Consider the following 23628-nt stretch of genomic DNA (forward strand, 5'->3'; position numbering starts at 1 on the left):
AGCGAGACTCCGTCTCAAAAAAAAAAAAAAAAAGACAAACTATGAATTTACCATTCACAGCAAAGACTACACCTGATTCAGCATACTAGGACAAGCATTTTGTGAGCATGTGGCATATCTATAATTACATAAAACATGCACCTTTTCAATCTCATACACACAAAATGATTGGAAAGTTCTCCTTATTCCTTCCTGCAAACTGTTCCCACCTCCCAGAATATAATGAAAATATTCAGACTCAGGGCTGAGTGGAGAGTAAAAGTTCAGAGAAGAGAATATGTTTTTAACATGGAGTATATACACACAAACACTAAATTCATTCAATCATCAAATATTTTGTTCTTATCAAGCATTGACAAAAGTAGTGCAATATACGCAGTTCATATAAATGTCCAAATATAACAATTCTCCGTGGAAAGACTATCCACAATCCAAACAACTTGGTTAAAATCAAGAATATCCTTTTAGTTGAGCTCTTTGTGTGATTTACGTATATGTAAGCACTTTTAAAATACACAGCCGTAAGTTTGAGACATACCTTAGAGAAGGGGCTATGTTAAAACATCACTTGTTATTATTATTGTATTACCGTTACAAAAATCAGCACTTCTCAAAAAAAAGAAAAGAAAAAAAGAAAGAAACTGAAGTAAAACAAAGCCCGCATTTGGTTTAAGACTATTAAAAGAAAACGCATTCTTTCTCCCCAAATCCCTACTCCATTAGATTGTCAACTACCTTGCAGAAACCCTGGAGAGCCCATTTTTCCTTGACCTTTAATCAGTCTCCTCTGAGACACAATCTGCTGCACGGAATTCCATTTGCCAAAGTTATTTTCTGGCCCTTCAAGTTACCACTTTCAGTTTCAATTCCCATCACAAACTTTTAAATTTCATTTCTCTCCATTTTGGAGAAATGTAGCCTTTAAGAAATAAAGTAGAATAGTTAAATTCCTGTGCCACCACCCACTAAATCTTTAAGCAAATTACCTTGTTCTGGATATCAGTTTCCTCACCCCTTGGAAAGTCATTAAGATTATTAAACGGGACAGTACTTACAAAGTTCCTGACAAATACTGCAAAGGATGCAAAAGTAATGGTAGCTATTTAAAAGACAGACAAAGGAAAACTACTCAGTATTTTTGCTTAGGGGAAAAATAAAAAGACTTTGTTGGCATATTTTGTGCTAAAACTTGGAAGCACCTATATTAGGAACATCCCTTCAGATATTTAAAGGAGGGAGAAACTAGCAGGTTTATGACAAAGACATGGACTACCTCTCTATTTTATTGCACTGATTAAGGCATATGAATCTACAAAGGACTATAGGGTTTATTTCAGTCAGTTCCCACGATAGCAACAAGTTCTATTGTCAAAGAACCATTCCAATTCTGCGGTTTCTGATTTCAAATAGAAATTTTTAAAATACATTAAAAAGAGACTTCTTGTTCCTTCTCTGATAATTGATAACAAATGTGTAGGGCTCTGTTTACGAATTAGGGGCACGCTTACCCAATTTTGAGCCAAAAGAAAAAACTGTCCTGACAAGTGTGGAACTAAGAAGTTGGAGACACATGGCTAGGGAAACTACCATCTAGCAACCAAAGCCAACCTCCAGAAATTCTAACACAGACTAAGAATCAAAGACTACATGTACATTATGATGCTAAAGAGGGACTAAGAATCCAGTGCTGTGCTGCATAACATCCGCGCTCCACTGGCTTTCAGGTCCACTATGATCCCAGGGCTGCTGACCATTACCCATGCGTTCTAACCACATAATGCATTGATGACCTTATGTATTTATTTTCTAACACAACTTTTAAATGTTCTAGGCCCAAAGCTCAATATTCTGCCACTGACTGACTTTAACCTCTTTGTACTTTCCCAACCTAAAAAAGGGCTAAAATGATTTGATCCCTGATTATCTCATACGTGTAATGGGGGACTAATAACATTAACATCTAACATGCTGTGAGCTCCTTCAAGAGAAGCATTATTTAAAACAAAATATTGTATACTTTTTCTTTTTTTTTTTGAGATGGAGTCTCGCTCTGTCACCCAGGCTGAAGGGCAGTGGCACAATCTCGGCTCACTGCAACCTCCGCCTCCTGGGTTCAAGCGATTCTCCTGCCTCAGCCACCCGAGTAGCTGGGACTACAGGCACATGCCACCACGCCCAGCTAATTTTTGTTATTTTTAGTAGGAATGGGGTTTCCCCATGTCGGCCAGGATGGTCTCGATCTCCTGACCTTGTGATCCGCCCACCTTGGCCTCCCAAAGTGCTGGGATTGCAGGCGTAAGCCACTGTGCCCAGTCAATATTGTATACTTTTCACTGGTAAAATGAATTGCTCCTTTTTTTCACAATGCTGTCCTAAGCAATTTGAGATTTTTTTTTTTTTTTTTTTTTTTTTTTTGAGACGGAGTCTCGCTCTGTCGCCCAGGCTGGAGTGCAGTGGCGCAATCTCGGCTCACTGCAAGCTCCGCCTCCTGGGTTCACGCCATTCTCCTGCCTCAGCCTCCCGAGTAGCTGGGACTACAGGCGCCCGCCCCTGCGCCCGGCTAATTTTTTCTATTTTTAGTAGAGACGGGGTTTCACCATGGTCTCGATCTCCTGACCTTGTGATCCGCCCACCTCGGCCTCCCAAAGTGCTGGGATTACAGGCGTGAGCCACCACGCCCGGCCCAATTTGAGATTTTATCATAGCTTTCAGTCAAAAAAAAAAAAAAAATACTCAGTTTGGAAATTAAAGAGTAGTTTTTCAAATGAAAATAGCATTATTTTTTTCCAGTTATAAAAGGAATATACGCCAATCCCTCCCAGGTTCAAGCGATTCTCTCTGCCTCAGCCTTCCCAGTAGCTGGGATTACAGGCACCTGCCACCACGGCCGGCTAATTTTTGTAATTTTTAGTAGAGACGGGCTTTCGCTATGGTTTTTTGTTTGTTTGTTTTTTGACACATTGTAATTTGCAATTCCAGCTACTCAGGAGGCTGAGGCAGGAGAATTGCTTGAACCTGGGAGGCAATTGCTTGAACCCGGGAGGCAGAGGTTTCAGTGAGCTGAGATCATGCCACTGCACTCAGCCTGGGCAACACGGCGAGACAATGTGTCAAAAAACAAACAAACAAAAAACCATGGCAAAACCCTGTCTCTACTAAAAATTACAAAAATTAGCCGGGAGTGGTGGCAGGTGCCTGTAATCCCAGCTACTGGGAAGGCTGAGGCAGAGAGAATCACTTGAACCTAGGAGGGATTGGCGTGTATTCCTTTTATAACTGGAAAAAAATAATGCTATTTTCATTTGAAAAACTACTCTTTAACTTCCAAACTGAGTACAAAGCCTGGCTAATTTTTGCATTTTTCGTAGAGACGGGGTTTCACTATGTTGGCCAGGCTGGTCTCGAACTCCTGGCCTCAAGTGATCCACCCACCTTGGCTTCCCAAAGTTCTGGGGTTACAGGTGTGAGCCACTGCGCCCCTCCTGGTTTCATTTTTTTTTCTTTTTTTAGAAGGGGAATTATTCGTTGAAAGATATGGATATTTAAAATTATGAAAGATACAATCAGACTGCCTCTGGAAAAGCAGAATTATTTTTACCTCCTCCCCACCAATAGTGTATGAGAATACCCAGTTCCCTACAATGTACTGGTTACTGCTTAACTTCTTTCATCTTCGCCAACCTCATAAGCAAAAATTATCTCACTTTTAAAATTCACTCCCTCAATTCCTAGTAAAAAACCACTTGATGTACTTATACAACATTGCTATTTCTTTTGTGAAATACTTCTTCTTAATTTTTTGGCTATGTTTTTCTCTATCTTACAGGTTTTCAGATTGTCTTTTTGTTATGGATTTGTGAGAGCTCTTTACAAAATAAAGAAAATACATCTTCATGTGAATATATGTCATAAATAATAATTGCCAGTGTGTAATTTGTATTTCAACTTTTTTGATGTTGCTTTTTTTTTTTTTTTTTTTTTTTTTTTTTTTTTTGAGGCGGAGTCTCGCTCTGTAGCCCGGGCTGGAGTGCAGTGGCCGGATCTCAGCTCACTGCAAGCTCCGCCTCCCAGGTTTACGCCATTCTCCTGCCTCAGCCTCCCGAGTAGCTGGGACTACAGGCGCCCGTCACCTCGCCTGGCTAGTTTTTTGTATTTTTTAGTAGAGACGGGGTTTCACGGTGTTCGCCAGGATGGTCTCGATCTCCTGACCTCGTGATCCACCCATCTCGGCCTCCCAAAGTGCTGGGATTACAGGCTTGAGCCACCGCGCCCGGCTGATGTTGCTTTTTGAATAAATGGGCTTTAAATCTGAATTTAGTCAGTCTATTAATCTTTACATTCATGGTGTTTAACTCACACCTAGAAGGACCTTCTTGATTTCAATATATTAAAATTATTCATCTGAAATATCTAAGTGTTATGACTTTTAATTAAATACTTAACCCATATTAAATTTATTTTGGCATATAGTATATAGGAGGGAGTCAGCTTTATTAGTTTCCTAAATTCCTAGGCAATGGTCCCAATACTATTTATTGAAGAATCCATCCTTTCCTCTCTTACTGAAATTGTATCTTCATCATACGTTAAGTCACATATATTTAGGTCTTTGTGAACCCTTTATTCTAAAACATTGATTTATATGTGTATTTCTGCAATAATGCCACGCTATTTTAATTATGTAGCTTTACACTGTTTTCACATAACAAAATAATGTACGATATTAAAGCAGAATGGCACACATCAAAAACATCTTCTATCTTGTATTATTTTCCGATAACAAAGGTACTGAAACTCAAGAATGAGACAGATGATATTATTACTAACCATAAAAAATACAAATATTATTTACAGTTTACTTTGTACTTTCACATTATCTAATATTATGTTCACCTCACTATAAAGTAGTTATTGTTTCCTATTCAATTTTACATAAGGGGTTAAGATTTGTACAAAGACTTGTCTACAATTACATAGCTAATAACCAGCAGAGCTAAAACCTGAACTTTATACCCCATGTACCTTCCATAACCACTCTAAATTAAAAACAGAGCAATGACCCATAAAAACCCAACTTTTTCATTTTTTAATCAAACTACTTTACTGTGTACATGTATATATCTGTATATAATATAGATATACAATGCATATATGTATATGTAGATATATAATGCATATGTGTACACATATACTACATATATGCATTATATATCTACTTATACATATGCACTACATATATAGACATCTTTATTTGAATAAGAATAACATTCGAAAATCCAAGCTGACACTCGAAGCTTTGATAATTTCACCAACATTCCAAACCCTAACTTTGTAACGTAACAACAATGAAACAGAAAAACTAAAAATTTAGACCATATTTCCAAATAAACTATTACCTTTGGCTTCCTAAATACAAGTAAAAAGTGAAAACATATAATTTTTTTTCCTCTAGAAAAACCAGAAAGATAAATATTTGATTTTCTTTTTTTACAGAAAAAGTCTTGCTATATTGCCCAGGCTTGCCTCAAATTCTTGGGCTCAAGCAATCATCCAGCCTTAGCCTTCTGAGTAGCTGGGACTACCCGAACATACCACCACACCTGGCTTTTATTTTAATGAGTCTCTCTTTCAATAATAATTGATACTACCCCAAAAGAGATCAGTTTTAGATACATCACAAACAGACAAACAGATCCTGCTATCAGACGACTAGGAAGCAAAGTCTATAGCTGTGTGCATTAAAAATCCTGGTCAGGCCAGGCACAGTGGCTCATGCCTGTAATCTCAGCAGTTTGGGAGGCTGTGGTGGGTAAATCACCTGAGGTCAGGAGTTGAAGGCCAGCCTGGCCAACATGGTGAAACTCCGTCTCTACGAAAAATACAAAAATTAGCTGGACATGGTGGCAGGCGCCTGTAATCCCCGCTACTTGGGAGGCTGAGGCAGGAGAATCACTTGAACCTAGGAGGCAGAGGTTGCAGTAAGCCGCGAATGCACCATTGCACTCCAGCCTGGGGGACAAGAGTGAAATTCCATTTCAAAAAAAAAAAAAAAAAAATCCGGTCAGTCTTAGAATTCACTGGGGAAAAAAAAAATCATCATTGTCACATGTAGAGTAATATATGGCAGAGGGTCTACAAATTCCTCCAGGAGATAAAGCGACACCAACTACCACAGGGTCCTGCCATGGAGCTCAACCAGGAAAAAAAATTGTTTTCAAAGAATAGTGGAGAAATTTTACAAATACATCCCCCAGACTTAAGCTGCAACATTTGCCAGGAATCCTGTTTCACAGTGATAATTATTGAAATGATGTAACTACTGACCTCCTATCCTTTACAGGATTATATATATTATATTGTACATAGTTTATAATAAATTATATGAAGTACTAACACTTCTGTTCATACTACTAAATGAAGGATGTGCTAAAAATGTTCAAATGAATCTATTACAGACCCAAGCATAAGATGAGATGTTATAAACAACAAATAGTTATATTAGATACTATGATATCCAAATTTGGATCAAGTAAGCACTGTAGAGAATTACATTTGTAAAAATTCCTTTCAGTAGTGGAAAGAAATGACTTTGGAGAAAAGGAAAATGATTTTGGAAGAGACAGCATGGTGCAGCTTCTTTGACCAGAGGTCAGAGGACTAGCTAGAAAGGAGCCTGTGCCCACAGAAAAAGCAGAAGCAAGAAATTTGCTACAATGCTTATAGAGCACTCCCTTGTTATCCAAGGTATCCGAGCAACATATCAAAGGAAACACAGAAGCAGCCAGTATCTCATCTGAGGTGAAAGATGTCATCCTATACTTTTCCCTAGGTAGCCTGCCAGCATGTCTTTCCAGGCACAATGAATCAATAGTAGATACAACCTCCTGACCAAGAAGTTTTGATATCTCAAAAGAAAGTAGGTTCTCAAGTAGTAGAAACCAAAGAATGAAATACACATACCTATTCCTAGTTAAAGGTAAGCACTTTCAAAATGGTTTGTTTTCCACCATAGTAAATATAAATACATAAAAAGAAGGTTGGGGTCATATATCACACAGCAATAAATCAATACGCAGAAGTGATTCATTCTGTACGAGATTCCTCTTAATTTCTTCCCACAACATTCAAGGAAATTCAGGCAACGAAAAGTTACCTCAAAAATATAAAACACTTTGCAATTCATACATTTACAATCACAAAACTTCTAAACAAAAAAAGTAAGTACAAAAAAATTATCTTTTCTAATAGGAAATAAGCTATCTAGAGGTTTCATTTATTTTCCAAAATTAAAGAGATTTTTCCATGTCTTTTCACTTAGAGCATAAACCAATTCAGAAGGTAAGACTGATATTTTCATCTTTGAAAATTTACAATGAATACAACCATTCCCTGATTTTCAAAATGAATTTAAAATTGAAATTAATGGTTCTACTAAACCATGACCATACCGTTTTTACTTTATCTACACATATCAGGTTTTTGTGACTAGAAAATGTTTTAATTAAGCTGTTTTTTCTATTACTAGGAAGCATTATTAACCTAGAAACAAATTCCTAAAATAAATAGATAATTCCATCTATTAGTTCTCTCATCTATTAGAAACTTTTTTCCTCATTCTAATTGTCCTTTAATGTACTACTATGGTGGTGATTTGCAAACTGATACTCTTGTATGGAACTTTAGCTCTCTATCAAAAGTACTTCTTTATTTAAAGCTAGAAGTAGAAAAATTAAACTGTTATTTTAAAAAATTAAACTAAAAAATCAGCCAGGAAAAATCTATTTTTTGTATTTTTGAATTACTGAATAGATTAGATTAGAAATAAATCAAATAGAAATATTTAGACACATCTTCATATGTCGACATGGTAAAAGCTTAGGGTTATTATTTGAGATATTTATCCTAATTATATTGGGCTATGACAAAGAATTATGATTGTGGCGCCCTCTGCTGGGTTTTCTAGTCACAAACCCAATATCACTACTGGCATAAGAAAATCAAATTTTTGAGGCATGAAGTGAAAAATTACTTTTTCAGTCCATGGTTACTTTACGTCCAAGATTATATAAAAGTCATAATCAATATTTACTTTATTGGAACAGGACTTTACCAATTTATCATTAAATGAAACATATAGATTTTTCCATTAAAATAAAAAGAGTAAACATAAAAAGTACACAAACCAACATATTTTAATAGGTCTTATTTTTGTCACCACTTCTATCACTTAACAATATATTCAGGTTTTTAAGACAATATTTATAATGAGGCATTTTAATAAACAGCTATTTTGCTAATTTTATCTAATTTTTCTGCCTTGTTAGTTCAATTAAAATAGTATAAAACAGAATAACCCTAATAATATTATCTTCTTTATTAGAAAAAAAACAAAAGAGGTTATATAGGTACTCATCGCCACTAATAATTAATAGCTTCCATTTATTGAATATCAACTCTGAGCCATGCGGTATGTTATGTACTTTCTTTATAATATAGCCAGTCCTAAAACATGAAAACAGTTGAGGTTCATAGAGATGACACAAATTGCTTAAGATGAATTTCAGAGCCAAAAGTCAAATGCAGGTGGGTATCATTCCAAAGTCTTAAATCTTTCTACCAAACAACAGACAACAATAAAAAAAACACCCTTAATATGCAACCTTTCCGTTTGTTCATGCAACAACAACACGGGGTATGGAACAAGTTGACAGGAAAAAATGTTAGAGAAGGATAAGACAGTTATTCATGCCTAAAATAATAATCGATGCCTTTAGGAAATTCTTATTTTACATAATGCTGCCAGCTAGGGGCCCTATTTCATACTGAGTCAACTGGGAACAATACTTGACTTTTACATTACTGAATCAGAAATTCCACATTTAACATTCTAGAATCATTTTCTGAAATTACATATGTGTAAGGCTAACTTAATGATATTTAACATTACCCCAGAACTAAAAGAGTATGTATCCTCAACCATCATTGATATGCTTTGCCCAGTCCTTGCTTAGACCTAATAAAAATATGAGATATGCCTAAGTGGGAAAGAATTCACTAAATGCCAACATGGAGAAACTAAAAGGCATTCTGGTTCAAGTTGGTATTTGGAAAATTAAAAAAAGAAAGAAAATTTTTAAAAAGGCACATCTGTCACTATCCATGAAAAAGAAACCTATATTATTTTAGGTATTTAGGATAATTTAAGGACATTTATAGATTCCTTAGTGAATCACAAGCATTTTTCTATAAAATCAAAAGCTTATCATAATGTGGACATAAGAACAAAAGTACTTTTGAGTATTACTGAACATAATTCTACACAAATCTATTCATTTGATAAAGCTGCATTGTTAAGCCAAAGACACTACCTAAATTCAGACAATAGTTAACTTTTCCGAAATTTTCTTTGAGAAAAAGAGTATAAGTACTATTTTCACATTTAAAATGGTCATATTTCATTGACAATTCACTATCTTAAGAGAAATGTCCTATACAAAAAACATAAAAAGTCCATAGCTCTTACGATGGTATTCTGTTTAACTCAGTGACATAAAGGTATTCTTGGCTGATTTCTTTCATCACATGAAATTAATTACAAGAATTATAAGAAATATTTAAGTGATTTTCTCAGTGGACAAATCTATCACCACTTAATCAGAAGCTTGGATGAAAAGGCAATATATTCTATAATATTGTAATACTGCGTCAAACAAAAGCACTCTGGTATTAATGTATAGTAGCATCAAGAAAAATATGTTCTGGGTTTATTCTACAGTGAAAGTAAACAAGCAAGAAATGGCAAAGAAAGCACCCAAAACAAAGCAAAGAAAGAAGAAACAGCCCCACTATTGAATTCACTGAGGTCAAAATGTAAACAAAAATAAAAGGGACAGTACTTCAGTGTCCAGTGTCCTTTCTGACCTACATTCTCTCTCTCTCTCTCTCTCTCTCACACACACACACACACACCCCTGCAAAGTGTAAAAACTGCAGTATCCCATTTTGTCGGTGTACCTTACAAAAGACATATTTTTCAGCTGAAGACAGTAAAACTTTCTATTTTATATATATGCATACATTTAGTGAGCATAAAAAATATTAGTGAGAAGAAAACATCAACTATAAATTCACTTTGTAAAACACTAAATATATTTATATAGAGTGAATGTGTAACTTACAAACATTTCCTGTATTGTCAAAGCTGGTAAGGACATCTTCAACATTCAAGGATCCACTATTATGCCTAGAAAGAAGTAAAGCGTTTGCTTTAATGATTCTGAAAAGTTAACATTTTTAGTTTTCAAAAAAGCTGAGACTGAGACTGTATATTGTGATACATCCAATAGCAATAAATTATTCCATGCTATATTTTAAGAATATTTTCTGCCCACTAGAGGGAGAAGGAAAAGAAAAACAGGCTGGGCGCGGTGGCTCAAGCCTGTAATCCCAGCACTTTGGGAGGCCGAGACGGGCGGATCACGAGGTCAGGAGATCGAGACCATCCTGGCTAATATGGTGAAACCCCGTCTCTACTAAAAATACAAAAAACTAGCCGGGCGAGGTGGTGGGCGCCTGTAGTCCCAGCTACTCGGGAGGCTGAGGCAGGAGAATGGCGTAAACCCGGGAGGCGGAGCTTGCAGTGAGCTGAGATCCGGCCACTGCACTCCAGCCTGGGCGACAAAGCGAGACTCCGTCTCAAAAAAAAAAAAAAAAGAAAAGAAAAACAGTATGGTCCTCAGAATATTTAACATAAAGACTTTTTAAATGATAAATCTACATCTTAAAGTACTAACAAATAATATTTACTTGTTGTGTTTTCATTATATAAAGGGAAGTTCTTAACCTTTTTAAAGCCAAAAAACCCACACAGTATAGAGAATCTTCAAGTTGAAAAATCATCACCTTCCAGAACCACACTCAACAATACATAAATTTACTCTATAACAGCACAAAAAATTCAGAACTTCAGTCACAAAGAACTAGCCAATCTTCAGGTCTGCTGTTCCATCTACAGGCAGTTATGAATGTCAGTGAGCAAAGTTTTTGTATCTTTTGCCCACTAATCTGAATTCTAACACCTTTAATTCTAATCCCTCTTCACTTAACTCTTAAATATTTGACTTGACATTGATATTTGATTAATACCTATAAAAAATACTCTTTGTTATATACAAATAGACTCAATTGTGCAATAGGTCATAGAGTCTGAGTTTCTCAGGGAAAAAACAAATTAGTGCTAATCTATCTACAATCCTCTACATTCTCTCCCAGCTGGAGTTCTTTAGAATGTTATAAAAGTTTGTAATAACCATTGATAATTCATAAACATTTACTTCAACATTCACTTTGTCATTTACAATTTGTCATAAATGATATATAGAATTATGGACTGAAGTGTGCCTCCTACTTCCCCCAAATTCTTATGCTGAAGCCCTAACCCTGGTACCTCAAAAGGTGACTATATTTAGAGATAGGACTTTTAAAGGTAATTTAGTTAAAATAGGGTCATTAGGGTGGGCCCTAAAGCAATGTGACTGGTTTCTTTATAAGAAGAGGGGGTATTGGGAATTTCACCCCCATCCCCCACAGCAGCAGCTACAGCAAGACCCAACCAAGGAGTGTCTGAGCTCACACATGCCTAGCCCTGCCCCTACCTGATGGTCCTTCCCTACCTACCCTGATAGCTGAAGGCAAAGGGCCTTCTTGGGAGGTCTAGGGCCCCACCCACCGCCAGTTCCTCTCCATACTACTACAGTTGATGTTCTCTGGAAAGCGCCACCTCCCAGCAGGAGGCCAACCGGCACAAAAATAGAGCATTAACCACCAAAGCTAAGAACCTTCACAGACTCCATTGTACTCCCCTGCCCCACCACCTCCACCAGAACAGGTGCTGGTATTCACAGCTAAGAGACCCATAGACAGTTCACATTACAAGACTCTGTGCAGACAACCCCCAGTACCAGCCCAGGGCCAGGTAGACTCACTGGGTAGCTTGAACCCAGGAGAGACAACAATCACAGCAGTTCTGCTCATAGGAAGGAAGCCACATCCAGAGGAAAAAGGGGAGAAGAGTACTACATCAAGGGAACACCCAGTGGGACAAAAGAATCTGAACAACAGCCTTCAGCCCTAGACCTTCCCTCTGACGGAGCCTACCCAAATGAGAAGGAACCAGAAAAACAATCCCGTTAATGTGACTAAACAAGGCTCATTAATACCCCCCAAAAAATCACACTAGTTCACCAGCAATGGATCCAGACCAAGAAGAAATCCCTGATTTACCTGAAAAAGAATTCAGGAAGTTAGTTATTAAACTAATCAGGAAGGCACCAGAGAAAGGCAAAGCCCAATGCAAGCAAATCCAAAAGAAAAATATAAGAAGTGAAGGGAGAAATATTCAAGGAAATAGATAGCATAAAGAAAAAACAGTCAAAACATCAGGAAACCTCAGACACACTTTTAGAAATGTGAAATGCTCTGGAAAGTCTCAGCAATAGAATTGAATAAGTAGAAGAAAGAAATTCCGAGCTCAAAAACAAGATCTCAGAATTAACCCAATCCAACACAGACAAACAGAAAAAGAATAAGAAAATATGAACAAAGCCTTCAAGAAGTCTAGGATTATGTTAAACGACCAAACTGAAGAATAATTGGTGTTCCTGAGGAAGAAGCTTGGAAAACATATTTGGGGGAATAATCAAGGAAAATTTCCCCAGTCTTGCTAGAGACCTAGACATTCAACTACAAGAAGCTCAAGCTCTGGGAAATTCATCACAAAAGGATCATCACCTAGGCACATTGCCATCAGATTATCCAAAGTTAAGATGGAGGAAAGAATCTTAAGAGCTCTGAGACAAAAGCACCAGGTAACCTATAAAGAAAATCCTATCAGATCAACAGCAGATTTATCAGCAGAAACCCTACAATGCGGAAGGGACTGGGGCCCTATCTTCAGCCTCCTCAAACAAAACAATTACCAGCCAAGAATTTTGTATCCAGTGAAACTAGGCATCATATATGTAGGTATCATATATGAAGGAAATTGCAGCCTTTTTTAGACAAACAAATATTGAGAGAATTTGCCATTACCAACCCACCACCACAAGAACTGCTAAAAAGAGCTCTAAATCTTGAAACAAATCCTGGAAACACATCAAAGTAGAACCTCTTTAAAGCATAAATCACATAGGACCTATAAAACAAAAATACAAGTGAAAAAGCAAAAACAAAAGAAACCAAAGTACTCAGGCAACGACCAGTACAATGAATGCAAGGGTACCTCACATTTCACTACTAACAATGAATGTAAACGGCCTAAATGCTCCACTTAAAAGACGCAGAACCACAAAATAGATAAGAACTCACCAACGAACTATCTGCTGCCTTCAGGAGACTCATCTAACACATAAGGACTCATACTTAACTTAAAGGGGTGGAAAAAGGCATTTCATGCAAATGGATACCAAAAACTAGCAGGGGTAGCTATTCTTACATCAGACAAAATAAACCTTAAAGCAACAGCAGCTAAAAGAGACAAAGAAGGATATTATATAATGGTAAAAGGCCTTGTCCAACAGGAAAATATCACAATCCTAAACATATATATACCTAACACTGGAGCTCACAAATTTATAAAACAATTACTAATGCCAAAGAAATGAGATAGACAGCAACACAATAATAGTAGGGGACTTCAATACTCCAGTGATAGCACTAGACAGGTCATCAAGACAGAAAGTCAACAAAGAAACAATAGATTTAAACTATACCTTGGAACAAATGGACTTAACAGATATATACAGAACATTTCGTGCAACAACTGGCAGAATAAACATTTTATGCAACAGCACATGGAACTTTCTCCAAGACAGACCATACGATAGGCCATAAAACGAGCCTCAATACATTTAAGAAAACTGGAATTATATCAAACTCTCTCTCAGACTACAGTGGAATAAAACTGGAAATCAACTCCAAAAGAGACCTTCAAAACCATGCAAATAGATGAAAATTAAATAACCTGCTCCTAAATGAGCACTGGGTCAAAAATGAAATCAAGACAAAAATTAAATTATTCAAACTGAATAACAATAATGACACAACCTATCAAAATCTCTGGGATACAGCAAAGGTGATGCTAAGAGGAAAGTTCATAGCCCTAAACGCCTACATCAAAAAGACTGAAAGAGCACAAACTGACATTCTAAGGTCACACCTCAAGGAACTAGAGAAACAAGAATAAACCAAACCCAAACACAGCAGAAGAAAGAAAATAACCAAGATCAGAGCAGAACTAAATGAAATTGAAACAACAACTACAAAATACAAAAGACAAATGAAACAAAAAGCTGGTTCTTTGAAAAGATAAGTAAAATTGATAGACCATTAGCCAGATTAACCAAGAAAAAAAGAAAGAAAATCCAAATAACCTCACTAGGAAACAGGAGATATTGCAACTGACACCACTGAAATAGAAAAGATTATTCAAGGCTACTACATTTATGCACACAAAGTAGAAAACCTAGAAGAGACTGATAAATTCCTAGAAAAATATAACTCTCCTAGCTTAAATCAGGAAAAATTAGATACCCTGAGGCACCCAGCTAGCCCAGTCAGTAAAGCATGAGAATTAGATACCCTGAACAGACCAATAACAAGCAGCGAGATTGAAATGGTAATTTTTAAATTACCAATAAAAAAAAAGTCCAGGACCAGATGCATTCACAGCAGAATTCTACCAGACATTCAAAGAAGAATTGGTACCAATCCTTTTGACACGATTCCACAAGATAAAGAAAGAAGAAACCCTCCCTAATTCATTCTATGAAGACAGCATCACTCTAATACCAAAACCAGGGACAGACATAACCAAAAAAGAAAACTACAGACTGATATCCTTGATGAACACAGATGTTAAAATCCTTAACAAAATACCAGTTAACCGAATCCAATAACATATCAAAAAGATAATCCACCATGATCAAGTGAGTTTCACACCAGGAATGCAGGGATGCCTTAACATATGTAAGTCAATAAATGTGATATACCACATAGACAGAATTAAAAACAAAAATCACATGATCATCTCAATAGATGCAGAAAAAGCATTCGACAAAATCCAGCATCACTTTATGATTAAAACTCTCAGCAAAATTGGCATACAAGGGACATTCCTTAATGTAATAAAAGCCATCTATGACAAACCCACAGCCAACATAATACTGAATGGGGAAAAACTGAAAGCAGTCCCTCTGAGAACAGGAACAAGATAAGGATGCCCACTTTTACCACTCCTCTTCAACATAAGTCCTAGCCAGAGTGATCAAAGAGAAAGAAATAAAGGGCATCCAAATCAGTAAAGAGGAAGTCAAATTGTCACTGTTTGCTGATGATATGATCATTTACCTTGAAAACCCTAAAGACTCCTCCAGTAAGCTCCTAGAACTGATACAAGAATTCAGCAAAGTTTCCAAATACAAGATTAACGTACACAAATCAGTAGTTCTTCTATACACCAACAGCGACCAAGTGGAGAATCAAATAAAGAACTCAACCCTTTTTACAATAGCTGCAAAAAAATAAAAATAAAATACTTAGGAATATACCTAACCAAGGAGTCAAAAGATCCCTATGAGGAAAACTACAAAACACAGCTGAAAGAAATCACAGATGACACAAAAAATTGGAAACACAACCCATGTTCATGGATGGGTAGAATCAATATGGTGAAAATGACCATACTGCCAAAAGCAATCTACAAATTCAATTCAATCCCCATCAAAATACCACCATCATTCTTCACAGAATTAGAAAAAACAATTCTAAAATTTATATGGAACCAAAAAAGAGCCTGCAGAGCCAAAGCAAGACTAAGCAAAAAGAACAAATCTGGAGGCATCACACTACCTGATTTCAAACTATACTATAAAGCCATAGTCACTAAAACTGTGTGGTACTGGTATAAAAATAAGCACATAGACCACTGGAACAGAATAGAGAACCCAGAAATAAATCCAAACACTTGCAGTCAATTGATCTTTGACAAAGTAAACAAAACATAAAGTAGGGGAAAGGACACCATTTTCAACAAATGGTGCTGGGATAATTGGCTAGCCATATGCAGAGAATGAAACTGGATCCTCATCTCACCTTATACAAAATCAACTTAGGATGGATTGAGGACTTAAATCTAAGACCTGAAACTATAAAAATTCTAGAAGATAACATTGGAAAAACCCTTCCAGATATTGTCTTAGGCAAGGATTTCATGACCAAGAACCCAAAAGCAACTGCAAAAACCAAACCAAAACAAAACAAACAAATAAAACAAAGACAAAGAGCTGAGACCTAATTAAACTAAGGAGCTTTTGCACAGCAAAAGCAACAGTCAGCAGAGTAAACAGACAACCCAGAGAGTGGAAGAAAATCTTCACAATCTAAACATCTGACAAAAGCCCAATATTCAGAATCTACAACAAACTCAAACAAATCAGTAAGAAAAAAACAAACAATCCCATCAAAAAGTGGACTAAGGACATGAATAGACAATTCTCAAAAGAAGATAGACAAATGGCCAACAAATATATGAAAAAATGCTCAACATCACTAGTGATCAGGGAAAAGCAAATCAAAAGCACAATGCGATACCACCTTACTCCTGCAAGAATGGCCATAATCAAAAAGTCAAAAAACAATAGATACTGGCGTGGATGCTGTGATCAGGGAACACCTCTACATTGCTGGTGGGAATGTAAACTGGTACAACCACTATGGAAACAGTGTGGAGATTCCTTAAAGAAGTAAAAGTAGAACTACCATTTGATCCAGCAATCCCACTACTGGGTATCTACCCAGAGGAAAATAAGTCATTATTCGAAAAAGACACTTGCATGTTTATAGCAGCACAATTCACAATTGCAAAATCATGGAACCATCCCAAATGTCCATCAATCAACGAGTGGATAAAGAAACTGCGGTATATACATATACAATGGAATACTATAAAGAGGAATGAATTAGGAGCATTTGCAGTGACCTGGATGGGATTGGAGACTATTATTCTAAATGAAGTAACTCAGGAATGGAAAACCAAACATCATATATTCTCACTGGTATATGGGAACTAAGCTATGAGGATGCAGAGGCATAAGAATGATACAATGGACTTTGGGGACTTGCAGGGAAGAGTGGGAGGGGGGCGAGGGATAAACAAATATGGTACACCGTATACTGCTCGGCTGATGGGTGAACCAAAATCTCACAAAACACCACAAAAGAACTTATTCATGTAACCAAATACCACCTGTATCCCAATAATTTATGGAAAAAAATTAAAATTAAAATTAAAAATTTTTAAAAGGGGTCAGGTGTGGTGGCGCATGCCTGTAATCCCAGCACTTTGGGAGGCCGAGGCAGGCGGATCACGAAGTCAGGAGTTTGAAACCAGCTTGGCCAATATGGTGAAACCCCATCTCTAATAAAAATACAAAAATTAGCTGGGTGTGGTGGCGTGCGCCTGTAGTCCCAGCCTCTCAGAAGGCTGAGGCAGGAGAATTGCTTAAACCTGGGAGGTAAAGGATCGAGTGAGCCGAGATCGCACCACTGCACTCCAGCCTGGGCAACAGAGGGAGATTCTGTCTCAAAAAGTAAAAATAAAATAAAACAAAATAAATTATCAACTGAAAAAAAAGAGGAGGTAGGACAGAGAGAGACAACAGGGTCATGCACGCACAGAGGAATGGCCTCTGAAAAGGCAGTGTGAGGGCGGCCATCTGCAAGCCAAGGGAAGAGGCCTCAGAAGAAACCAAACCTGCCAACACCTTGATCTCAGACTTCTAGCTCCCAAAGCTGCAAGAAACTAAATTTCTGTTGTTTAAGCCCCCTAGTATGTGGTGTTTTGTTTTGGCAGCCCAGCAAACTAAAACATAGTAAGAGAATATGTGTATATTGTATTACCCTTTCCATAAAAATAGAGCTTTTCTTTATTTCTGCCATAGAGGCCCAGTTCTTTGACAGGGTGATTAAATGAGATGAAAAAAGTTATTTGCAATCTGACTGACCAAATAAGCACTAGGCCCCAAAGTATTGTAATCTAAAAAAACAAGGTCACCAATCACAAATAAAACAATCATAATAACTTAATAATTCTTTGTCTTCTCTGGGCCTATAAGATTCTACATATAGATGAGGTTATTTACACTAATATGGAAAACTACAGTAAATACTGAGATAAGATGAAAAGGAGCAAAATATTTAACCTCCAAAATGCAAGATGACTCACGTCTATAATCCCAGCACTTTAGGAGGTCGAGGCGGGTAGAATCACCTAACGTCAGGAGTTCGAGACCAGCCTGGCCAACATGGTGAAACTCCATCTCTACTAAAAATACAAAAATTAGCCAGTTGTAGTGGCAGGCACCTGTAATCCCAGCTATTCAGGGGGCTGAGGCAGGAGAATCGCTTGGACCTGGGAGGCAGAGGTTGCTATGAGCCAAGATGGTGCCATTGTACTCCAGCCTGGGTGACAAGTGAGAAATTCTATCTCAAAAAAAAAAAAAAAAGTAAGATGAAACTATTAAAATTATCAACAATACAGTATAGAAATAAAAAAAAAGTTTTAATACAAAAGCAGTATGTGGTTCCTTCAAGAAAAAAACTGCTCATAATCCTAACATGGAGAGATAACATTAGAATTTTGGTACGCAGCCTTCAAATCTTATTCTATGTTCACATATTCCTTTTATTAAAGAACTGAAAGCACTCGTCCATATTGTTTTGCAATTTGTTATTCACCAATTATAAACAGTTTTATTATGTTACGTATTATAAACAGTTTCCCACATCGTTAAGTAATATCCCATAACATGATTTTAATGGCTCCAAGTTCAATGGATGTCTGCGCCATAATTTATTGAACCAGAACTTTATGTTAGATTTTAAGATTGTGCCCAATTTTGTGCTATTGTGCACATTGCTACAGTGAACATTCTTGTGGAAAACATCAAATCTATTTCTGATTGTTTACTTAAGATAAATTGCTAAAAGGGGAATTGTTTATGGCCTAATTTTAATAAGAATATTCTCTTCCTCTTGCATCTCTCTTTCTCTCTCTCTCTCTCAAATATCAGGATGAAATAAATATTTGTAATTAAATCTGCAACAAGTATAAATAACATGCACATATTTTGTAATAATGGTAAATTTTTTTATATTTCTAAAAAACAAACTGAGATAATAGAAGTACATGTTTTAAAAGTTAAAAACACTATTCATAATAAAAAATTTGATTTCCAGACTTATCACTGAAGCAAAACTTGCCATTCTTGAAAGCATTATTTCTTTTTTGAGACGGAGTCTCGCACTGTTGCCTGGGGTGGAGTGCAATGGCGCGATCTTAGTTCACTGCAACCTCTGCCTCCCCGGTTCAAGTGATTCTCCTGCCTCAGCCTCCCAAGTAGCTAGGATTATAGGTGTCTGCCACCACACCTGGCTAATTTTTGTATTTTTAGTAGAGACGGGATTTCACTATGTTGGCCAGGCTAGTCTCAAACTCCTGACCTCGTGATCCACCCGCCTCAGCCTCCCAAAGTGCTGGGATTACAGGCGTGAGCCACTGCTCCCGGCCAAAAGCATTATTTCTCAAAGCAAAGAAACAGAAAGTTTACCCTATGACCTTTTTAAGGGGGTAGGCAGTGGAGAAACAGTAAACCTCATCCTATACCTCTAAGATACTTATAAAAATAAAATCAATTATCCATGAAATTATCAGGGTTTAAAAACCCTAGAAGATGGCATCTTATGAAAGAATAATGTTAATAATCACTATTTTCAAAACTATAAGAAGTTAGTTCTCCTTATATGAAAACTGCTATCAATGTAGTATGACAAAGATTCAGTTTGGTTACTTCAAGTTCCCTTTCATTTGTTCCAAACTTAAGGACTGTTCTTTTTCACTGAGCCATCTATTTTATTCAAGCATCAACTCTATAAGCTCTTGTCTAGTCTTAGTTTTTCAGCTATTTACCTAGGTCCTGTCTGATCTCTGTGGTTCCATAGTAATGCCTATGACGAAAGAAACTTCTCAAACTTAAATCCTTAAAAACTTCAGTCTTAGCATTATACTTGTAATTAATGTTATGTAACAATGACAATTTTTTGCCAACATATTCAGAGTATAAAAAGTTCACTCTATCTTTGTCCTAAACTTCAAAGCTTTATCCCAAACCATTACCAATGGCCAGATTCTTCTCCCCAGGGCCTAACAATTTTTTTCACAAGCACTTAAAGCTATCCTAGAATTGAGGAACTTTGAGTTTCTTCCTAAAAATGGCCTGCTGAGTAAGGACTGAGGAACAAGTCACTGGGGCAGATAATTATTTGAAGAGGGAAAAAGAAAAGCTGCTAGAGGAAAAGTCTGAAGCCTAAATATGTCAAGAGGGTGAAACTAGAGGTTAAAAGCAAGCCATGGCTAAATATGACATTAAAATTATAGGTAACAAATGAAAAAACAGATATGTTAGACTTCATCAAAATTTAAAATTTTGTGCATCAAAAGATACTACATATCAAGAAAGTGAAAAGAAAATGCACAGGCTAGGAGAAAACATTTGCAAATATCACATATATGATAGGGTCTAATATCCAGAATATATAAAAATAACTCGGACAATAAAAAGAGACAGCTCAACTAAAACCAGATAAAGACAGGAGTGCAAAAGTCCCATTGGAAAGAAAATAAAAAATTAAAAAGGAAAAAAAAAAAGCAAAGAACTTGAATAGGCATTTCTCAAAAAAAAAAAAAAAAAAAACAAATGGCCAATGAGCACATGAAAAGATGTTCAACATCATTAGACAACAGAGAAATGCATATCAAAACCACAGAGAGATATCACTTCATATCCACTATGAGGGTTATAATTTTTTTAAAAGAGAAGAAAAATTAACAAGTGCTTCACTGATAAGCATAGGGAGAAACTAAAACACTCATACATTCCTAGAATATAAAATCGTACAGCGCTATGAAAAATAGTTGGCTATTCCTCAAAAAGTTAAACATAGAGTTACCATATGACCCAGCAATTCCACTCCTAGGTACATACCCAAGAGAATTAAAAGCATATGTTCACACAAAAACTTGTACATGCATATTCATAGTGTTATTACTCATAATAGCCAAAAAGTAGAAACAATCCAAATGTTCATCAACTGATGAAAAAATAAACAAAATACATTAGCCATACAGTGGGATATTAGCCATAAAAAAGGAATGAGGCACTGATATGTGGTATAATATGGCTGAATCTTAAATTTAAAAATATTATGCTCAGTGAAAGCAGACAGACATAAAGGGCCACATATTGTAGGATTCCATTTACGTAAAGTGTCCAGAACAGATGATACATAGAGTCAGAAAGTCAATTACTGTTGCCAGGGACTAGGGGAAGGAGGAGAATGAGGAGTTATAGCCAATGTATATGGGGTTTCTTTTCAGGGTAATGAAAAAGTTCTGGAATAGTGATGAAGGCCGTACAACATTGTAAATATACTCAAAGCCACTGAATTTCATACTTTAAAATGATGAAAATAGTAAATTTTGTTATGTAAATTGTATTGTGAGTAAAAGAAAATTGATCCAAAAATACAAAGGAAGCCAGAGAGTAGAATGCGTCCTAAAAGGCTGCAGAAGAACAAAGAGGAGAGGTTTTCAGAAGGTTTGAAAAACTTAATTCTAGGCTGGGTACAGCGGCTTACACCTGTAATCCCAGCACTTTGGGAGGCCGAGGCAGGTGGATCACAAGGTCAAGAGATTGAGATCATCCTGGCCAATATGGTGAAACCCCGTCTCTACTAAAAATACAAAAATTAGCTGGGCATGGTGGCATGCACCTGTAGTCCCAGCTACTCAGGAGGCTGAGGCAAGAAAATCACTTGAAGCTGGGAGGCGGAGGTTGCAGTGAGCCAAGATCATGCCACTGCACTCCAGCCTGGTGACAGAGTGAGACTCTGTCTCAAAATAAACAAACAAACAAACAAACAAATAAACTTAATTCTAGATGCTTTGGAGTTCTTTCAAAAATAAGTGGTTAAAAAATAAAAATTTTAAAAATAAATAGCTAAAGAGATGTTTTCCAGTCTTATATCTATGAGTTGTAGGAAATTAGTAGATGGTTTCTACATGTACTATATTGGAATTTGGAAAATGTTTAAGGGAACATTTCAATGTACTGAAACAGTATATTTATATGTAAGCACACTACGTAAAAAAATTGTGATGAGATTTAAAACAAATTAGAAAACTAAGTTATAGTAGCCCATATCTATGATTTAAGATCCATAAAAATGTGACACAGTGGAATTCACAGTTTTCTGAAAAGTATGGATCATATTTTACAGGTCCTAAAAAACGCTGTTTTATTACTAATGCTCAGCTCTGTTGTTAATATCTCTACTAACATTAAAACTATGCTTTTAAATATAGATGCAGTATTCATATTTGTCTCAGATGCCAGCCTTGCCAAGCTCTATATAGGCACCTAGGTTATACCACACATACAAAAATAATATGTCATACATCTAATTCATAAGCAAACCATCTAATCACTAGTTTTTATTTACTGAACATTCACAAGCTACATAACTAAAATAATGAGGTGAGGGTTTGGTCTTTTTCTTTCCCTAGAAATGGAAGGTATGATCTCGGTGTAGTGCATTTGTTATAATAGAAAGATGCAACACAGTCAAAGACAAAGTCATTCTTGACTTTTTGCCCATTCTAAGTTCCCAGGACAAGCCAAAAGTCAAGAGTTCTAGCCTTCTAATTCAGCAATTACCATAGCAACAGCAGTCTTATTCAAACAAAGGAGGACAGTTCAGGCCTCTCAGCTTTTTCTATACCTAAGACATGCATACACTTATAAATGAATAAGTCAGGCACTTATATGGTTCCATATATAATGGAAGTAATTTAAAGCTTCCAGAATATGCAAACTCCTGCTGTGCTGAAATTAAGTTGGAATACGGGAGATAGGAACAATTTGTGTCTACACAGCAAGCTTTATACAATAGATTACAGTTTATGAGACAGGGAAAAGAAAATTTTAATTAAAGAATTTTAGTATAAACATTTCCTGGTATCTCTTCGTTTATAAACTTGCATCCATCTAATAACAAGAGCCTCTTCTACAAAGTTCTAAGAAATAAAGTACCAAATGCCAGGCATAGTGGCTCATGCCTGTAATCCCACCACTTTGGGAGGTCAGGGCAGGCAGATCCCTTGACCCCAGCAGTTTGAGACCAGCCTGGGCAACACAGCAAAACTCCATCTCTACAAAATATACAAAACTTAGCTGGGCATGGTGGCATGTAACTGTAGTCCTAGCTACTTGGGAGACTAAGGCAGGAGGATTGATGGCCGGGCGCGGTGGCTCAAGCCTGTAATCCCAGCACTTTGGGAGGCCGAGACGGGCGGATCACGAGGTCAGGAGATCGAGACCATCCTGGCTAACACGGTGAAACCCCGTCTCTACTAAAAAAAAAATACAAAAAACTAGCCGGGCGAGGTGGCGGGCGCCTGTAGTCCCAGCTACTGGGGAGGCTGAGACAGGAGAATGGCGTAAACCCGGGAGGCGG

At 36.7% G+C, this 23628-nt stretch overlaps 1 protein-coding gene across 3 annotated transcripts in view; it reads right to left on the bottom strand.

The window, feature by feature from the left end:
- Positions 1-23628, bottom strand: part of CAMKMT (calmodulin-lysine N-methyltransferase) — a 407172-nt gene that overhangs the window by 369146 nt on the left and 14398 nt on the right. For all 3 annotated transcript variants that reach the window (XM_005575975.4, XM_074011869.1, XM_074011870.1), the window contains exon 3: positions 10179-10243. In XM_005575975.4, coding sequence (XP_005576032.4) covers positions 10179-10243 — 65 coding nt within the window. The remainder of the gene's footprint in view (positions 1-10178; positions 10244-23628) is intronic.

This window comes from Macaca fascicularis, chromosome 13 (assembly GCF_037993035.2).
Source record: "Macaca fascicularis isolate 582-1 chromosome 13, T2T-MFA8v1.1".
NCBI lineage: Eukaryota > Metazoa > Chordata > Mammalia > Primates > Cercopithecidae > Macaca > Macaca fascicularis.